Source organism: Rattus rattus, chromosome 12 (assembly GCF_011064425.1).
Source record: "Rattus rattus isolate New Zealand chromosome 12, Rrattus_CSIRO_v1, whole genome shotgun sequence".
In the NCBI taxonomy this organism is placed as follows: Eukaryota; Metazoa; Chordata; class Mammalia; order Rodentia; family Muridae; genus Rattus; species Rattus rattus.
In genome coordinates this window covers 72,004,960-72,012,089 of record NC_046165.1, presented here as the reverse complement: position 1 = coordinate 72,012,089, position 7,130 = coordinate 72,004,960, and the positions used below count along the sequence as shown (strand labels likewise).

The 7,130-nt window shown below is 48.9% G+C and overlaps 1 protein-coding gene across 1 annotated transcript; it reads left to right on the top strand.

The window, feature by feature from the left end:
- The first annotated feature begins 577 nt into the window (after window positions 1–577).
- Window positions 578–7,130, top strand: Mettl17 (methyltransferase like 17). Its single transcript, XM_032918031.1, is given in 15 exon segments — window positions 578–702; window positions 830–983; window positions 1,066–1,200; window positions 2,757–2,838; window positions 3,093–3,174; window positions 3,453–3,526; window positions 4,270–4,364; window positions 4,664–4,734; window positions 5,030–5,137; window positions 5,382–5,450; window positions 6,003–6,018; window positions 6,021–6,052; window positions 6,382–6,474; window positions 6,638–6,822; window positions 6,903–7,130. Coding segments are annotated over 15 exon segments (1,383 nt in total). The 5' UTR covers window positions 578–624; the 3' UTR covers window positions 7,012–7,130.

The following is a 7,130-nucleotide window of genomic DNA, read 5'->3' as shown; positions in this document are numbered from 1 at the left end:
TTTGTTATTGGTATTGTCCGGCTTCATAAAGGGAAACTAGCCAAGGCTCAGAATTCTGCAGCACCAAGCGAAAACAAAGAAAGTCAACAACACTTTGCTTTTCACCTGCCTACCCTACGCTCAGCTTCACTCTTGCACCCGCCCCTATGTCGGCCACTGCTCCGCTGGTCCCCACCCCCTGCCCAGCCCAGAACCCCCCAGCCCAGCCCAGCCCCCCCCCAGCCCAGCTTAGCCCACACACCCCTGGCCCAGCCCTACCCCCACTCTCCCAACCCCCACACCCTGCCACCACCACCACCCCCCAGCCCTCTACCCCATCTCCACCCCCAGTGAGACTGCTCCCTCCCCAACCCCTCACAAAACACGCTCCAGCCTAGTCCGGTTGGCCCGGCCCCAAGCTACGCGCAGCACTGAGGTCACGCCCCTTCTGGAGACTAAGCCCCTCCCACATACAGCTTCCGTCGCAGAGAGGTACATAGAGGTTGCTTATTGGCTGCTAGCAAAAACTCTCCTCTTTTCATTAGTAGATACCGTCCGGGTCGAAGTTCCACGGAAGATGCACTTAGCAGCTTGGGCTGAGGGTCACAGGCACGTGTACTTCCGTTTCCGGTGTGTCCTGCAGCCATGGCCACCGCCAGGGCACCGAGATTTCTGCTGCTGTTCTGCAGATCGTGCCGCAGCCTTCGAGGACCCCAGTCCCGAGTAAGTGCATCTTCCTCTGCTAGCGGAGAACTGGGTTTCCAGAGACATCTCTCGGAGGAGCAGCGACCTCGGCGATGCCTCGGACAGCAAGCACCTGTAACCTTTCTGTTTCTTTCGCTGTCTGCAGGCATTCGCTGCCCTTGTGCCCGGTGTGTCCCAGGTAGACAACAGGTCCGATTTCCTGGGGAAGAAGCCCCATCGTAAGCATCCCGGCATCCTGCATCTTCCGCACGTACATCTGCCGCAAGCACTGACTGACGCCGCGCAGTTACTGCTTCTTGGTGAGAAACTGCGGGAAGGGGAAACCAGGAAAACAAAACGAGGTCAGCACGATGCGGTGACTCTTTCCATCTGTGACCGCAGAGAGACCCAAGCGCAGTGTAGAGAAGCAGGTGCAAGCACTCACCAACTATCTCTGGAGCCGACATTTACCAGTAGAGCCGGAGGAGTTGCAAAAACGGGCCGCCTATCTTGAGAAGAAATTTCTGAAAAAACAAGGTAGGGGCTTAAGGCTAAAAGTAAACCAGATAGAAATGTCAATGAGAAGTTAGGATTAAGGACTAATTTAAATCTCTCAGATGAATGCTGCCGTTTCTTATTTGATGCTGTAGTAACAGCCCTACTAAATGATGCCCTCCTAGAAGGCAGATAGAGCCACAGGTTGGGGAAAGAGATTCGGGAAAGGTCAGAAGTTTAGGTCTTTGGATTTTCTTGATTTTTTTTTCCCCCACCTCTGCAAGTAAAATAGATTACCACTATATTTTGAGTCAGGCGACTAAAGGCCATATGGCTGTCCAGTAAGTGCGAAACACACTTCAGGGACAGAAAATGATTACATTTCAGATTAATTTTTAAGACTATGAACTTATTGCAAATTTGCCCTTTACTAACCCTGTACTCCCTGCACTCCCCACAGTACTTGGTTCAGGGTAGTGTCTTAGTGTTCTGGTTTTTTGTTTGTTTGTTTTATTATTTACTTATTATATATGAGTACACTGAAGCTGTCTTCAGACACACCAGAAGAGTGCACCGGATTCCATTATAGATGGTTGTGAGACACCATGTGGTTGCTGGGATTTGAACTCAGGACCTCTGGAAGAGGAGTCAGTGTTCTTAACCACTGAGCCATCTCTCCAGCCCGTGTTCTGTTGTTGAAGAGCCACAACCATCACGGCAACTCTTAGAAAAGAAAGCGTTTGACTGGGGCTGGCTTACAGTTTCAGAGGTTTAGTCCATTGTCGGCGTGACAGCATGCAGGCAGACGTGGTGCTGGAGAAGTAACTGAGACTTCTACGGGATCTGTAGGAACAGACAGTCTCTGGGCTTGCCATGGCCTTTTGAAACCTCAAAGCCCACCTCCTAATCCTTTTAAATAGTGCCACTCCCTGGTGACCTAGTATTCCAATCCACGAGCCAATGGGGAGACAATGGGGACCAAATCGGGGCCATTCTCATTCAAACCACCACAGTAGGTGTTTGTAGAACTTTGCCCAGTGGTATAGATCTCCACACAGTCACGAACGAGACTTGGATTTTCAAGCCCCTCTCTATGGTAATAATCGAAGATGTCTCACTCCTAAGTGTAAGGGGGCGGAAAAGTCCATAAAGGCGCCCTTATCGTAGCTTTTAAATTTTTACCACATGGGCAGGAGAGGTGATACAGAGTGGAAAAGTATTCACCACCAAGCCTGATAATGACCTTCTCTGCCAAGTGGGTGGACGTGAGAACCGAACCAGACTTCTACTCACACAATAAATAAATATAAAGAATGTTTTCATTTTTATCAGGCTTCTGCCTGCTGTGAAGCAAAACTCGGAAGGGTTAAGTTGGGTAAACTAGTATTCTAGCAGTCCGGATACTATTAGGTAGGTACTGCGTAGGCCAGATACTGTTGGATACACTCTGACGGTGGTGGCCCTCAGTCTTACCACTCTTCCCTGAAGTTTTGGCCTCTCTCTCAGACTTTGAGCATTTTCTTGGGGCGGGGAGGTGTGCACCACATGAGATCTGAGCGGTTCTCTGAGGTCCTCACCTCCAGTCCTTTTCGCCCCAGACTCAACTCAGACAGAGGAAAAACTTCGTGAGGCGGTACTGCACGCCCTGCGCAAAACTACCTACCACTGGCAGGAACTCAGGTAAGGACTTACAGGAAGGGTACAAAGAAGACATGTTTTGAGCAGAGCTGAAGAACCCGTCACCTCTCTGTTTGAGAAAACTGTTAGTGTTCTGTACTGACCGGAAGAGTCCTTGACATGTACTTTGTTTCATAAACTTTAGAGGGTATCTGGGGCTGGGTTATTTCCTAGGGAGGATTGACACTCTGACATTATTATTATTATTATTATTATTATTATTATTATTATTATTATTATTATTATTATTTTGGCAGCTACAATGAAGAACTGAGTCTGATCTATATGGCAGCAAGATTGGATGGTGGTTTTGCTGCAGTTTTCAGGGCGTTCCATGAGGTAAAAAATCTCTCAGCGTCCAACCTGACCCCCCTTTATCATTGGTTTTGTTTTCTGTAAATTAGTCTTCTGTGGTAGGAGTTCTTAAACACATTAATGGTTCTATTTATCCTTTGGGAAAAAAAAAATCCTGCAGCCCAAGAAAGGTTAGAATCACACAGGTGTTTCCTAACTGAGAGTATGTTTTAGCGAATCTCACAAGTACGTTCATCTCTCACCTCTGTCACAGTTCCCTGATAGTCGCTAAAGCCCTAATTGCTGTTCTGTGTCTCCTTCAGATCCAGGCTCGAATCCCAGAGTTCCAGCCACAGACGTTGATGGACTTCGGGTCTGGCACTGGTTCTGTTGCCTGGTAAATAACTTTGTTAACCCTTAGCCCTGTCAGGTCCAACTCTAGAGCAGTAGTTCTCAACCTGTGGGTCGCAACCCCCTTTGGCAGTTTGACTACCCTTTCATGGGGGTTGCATAACAGATACCCTGCATATCAGATACTTCCACTGTGATTCATAACAGTAGCAAAATTACAGTTCTGAAGTAGCCACGAGAATAATGTTATGGTTCAGGGGCGGGGTGTCACCACAATGTGAGGAACTGTATTAAAGAGCTGAAGCATCAGGAAGGCTGAGAACTACTGCCCTATGAGTCAGATTTCATATTCCACCTCATTGTCAGGAAACTGGGATACTACAAGAACAAAACAGTTGGACCTAAAACTGTCGCTGCCCTCAGATTAGAAGGCGGCATTTGGGTTAAGGTCAGAAGGAGCACAGGAAAAAGGTTCAGTACTTGAGTTAAAAGAGAAATAAATTTAGGGGAAGGAATGGACTTTTTTTATATACCATCAGAATCTTTACGTCTACAGATCAGTTTTTGAATCATCGCCCTTCTATTTCAGAAGTTGTAAATCCCTTCAGGAAGTAAAGTCATACTATTAGATGATCTGTTTTAAAGTAAAGCCATGATTCCACAGAGGTTAGATGGTCCAATGATCTGTTGTAACGCCATGATTCCCGAGGGTAGGGTTGAGGACAAGCGAGACTCTTGGAGGAATGAGTCTGACATAAGAACTGGTATTTTTCACCTTGCCCACCTCAGGGCTGCTCATAGTACTTGGGGCCAGAGCCTACGTGAATACGTCTGTGTGGACCGTTCAGCTGCCATGTTGGGTCTAGCTGAAAAGCTCCTTAAAGGTGAGCCAAGCTGTAACCCAGGACTTTCCAAAGCTAAGGGGGGAGAGGGAAGCGTTTCATTGGGACACTGAGAACACCGTGGATTAAGACAATCAGGTCTCCTTGCATTGCTATAGTGGACCAGTGCTAGAGTCCTTTGTGGGACCGCACCGCGGTTGGATGGCGTCTGTAGATCGCCCGTTTTTAGTGATGCTCCCTTCCAGCCCTGCACCTCTCGTCCCAGGCATGTATCTTAATGGAGTCTGAACTTGTGGCTGTAAAGTCCATGTTCACTCTTGGCTTCCATCTTTCTTCCATAGGTGGTTCAGAATCAGGGAAGCCCTGTATCCCAGGTGTCTTTTTCAGACAGTTTCTACCTGTGTCACCCAAGGCAAGTAGCAAGTAGGCTGTTGTCAGATACACTGTGACAGACAGACAGCTATGGCTTCTGCCTCGAAATCCTTCTGTGTTAGAAGATAAAAGAAGCAATAGAAGACATTTAAAACCCACATGCACGGCTGTAATCGCAGCACTCGGGAGATGAGTCAGGAAGATTGCTGGGAGTTCAAGTCCAGCACGGTTACGTAATACAGACACCAGGGTCAGGAGGATTTAGAGGCCAGGACTTTGCTGTACTTTTGGATAGGGGGATATCAGGTCTGAGTGTCCCTCGTCTTGGTCCTCAGGTCCAGTTTGACGTAGTAGTATCAGCCTTCGCCCTCAGTGAACTACCCAGCAGGGCCGATCGCACTGAGGTACTTCAGAACTTGTGGCGTAAGACAAGCCATTTTCTGGTGAGTTGAAATCCCTCCGCCACATGTTTTTAAAGCGTCTTTGTGGTCCTGTGCCTTTTCCTCTCGCCATCATCTAGTGTCTTTCCCTTTATAGATGTGTGCGCTTCCTTATGGTATCCGTCCCCCTTTCACACAGTGCCAGTGCCCCCTTTCACACATTCCCTCTGCCAGTGCCCTGTCCAAGCCACTGACAACTGTTTCATGGGATGCCGAGTGGCTGCTTATTTTCTGTCTTTTTAAACAGGTATTGGTGGAGAACGGAACAAAAGCTGGGCACCGACTTCTCATGGACGCCAGGAACCTGATCCTCGGGGTAAGGTCCCTTGTGTTCAGTCCTTACCTTTCTGACATGTTACTCTTACTCCCTGGCGAGCTGGCGACTGTCACACACTTACACTGATGACTCAAGGATGAGACACACAAAGTCATGATTCAGCAAGTAGTTGGCAAATGAGGGTTTCTGGGTCAAATGCAGCCCAGAACCTGTTGCCTTAGGAGCTGTACATGTTCATGAATGGGATAACTTTCACACAGCAGGCCGCAGCGCGGAGCACCTTAGAAACAGGTGTTGCTTGCTCTCTGGACGACTTAAAAACTACTTTGCTGACTACTGACTGAAGGTGTTGGTGAACCTTGTCTCAGGGAATCAGTGTGAGCCAATATGGAATCCTAAATGTAGTTGTGCCAGAGTGAGAGTGTTTCGGCTGGAGGCTGCTGATGAGAGAGTAGGTCCGTGTGTCAGCTTACCTCAGTGAACACGGTTTGTCAATATTGGAATTACTGTGAGGCGGCTTCAGTTCGCCAGCCACATAGGGTGGACTGTGAAGACAGATCCCACAGGTTCAGCAGCACTTCTTGATTTCAGGACAAAGAGAAGTCGCCCTGGACCCTCGACCTAGCTTTGTCTTTGCCCCAGTAAGTACTGCTTCCCCCTGTCCTGCTGCCCAGATCCAGGCTTCATTGTAGTCCGTGAAGAGCACTCTACACCCCCTCCAATGGTTCCCTCTGCCTTCCCAGCCCCTTGTCCCCCTTGCTCCCTCCCTCCTGACCCCTCTTGACTTTAAATGTATTTAATTTTACTTTTCGCTGGTGCATGAGGTGTATGGGGGTGCGTGTGAGTCATGTGGAGGTTAGACAGCTTTCAAGAGTGCTCTTTCCTTCCTCTGGAATTTGAGGGGGTCAGATCCAGATGAGCCTTCTCCCCAGCCTGTTACATTACTGATGGATCTTACATGTGTTTGCAGTGTCCCCATGAACTTCCTTGTCCTCAGCTGAACGCCGCCAAGTCCCTGGCCTGTAGCTTCTCCCAGGCCTATCAGCCTATCCCCTTTCACTGGGTATGTATCCCTGGAGTGCTGTGACAGGTGAGATGGCCTAACCTAGGCAAACAGAATAACCTGGAGCTCTGTGTGACTTATAGTATGAGGAAGGACTTCAGGCATGCAGAGGGAAGGGAGATACGGTTCATTCCCTCTGAACAGCTCCATATTCTTCTTGTAGAATAAGAAACCAAAGGAGGAAACGTTCTCCATGGTAATCCTTGCCAGGGGTTCTCCAAAGGAAGCTAACCGCTGGCCCCGAATCACGCAGCCTGTCCTTAAACGGCCTCGCCATGTGCATTGTCACCTCTGTTGTCCAGATGGGCACATGCAGCACGCTGTGGTCACAGCCCGTCGGCACGGCAGGTAGAGGAGATACGGCCATCTGAGTGAGTGTAGCAAGAGTCCGCAGCCCACTGAACGCCTCTCTCTCTCTCACGCCGCAGGGATTTATATCGCTGTGCCCGCGTCAGCTCCTGGGGAGACCTTTTACCTGTGATCTCTCCATCCGAGTTTCCTCCTCCATCCCCAGCTGAAGAGCCCCCTGAGAGTTGACAAGGATGGTCCTCCGTCACACCTGCCAAGGGCAAAGCTACCTGGTCCAGGAAGACAGCTCTGGTACCCCTGTGCTTGTATTTGTTTGAAATTTTAATAATAAATGTTTTTAAAGAACA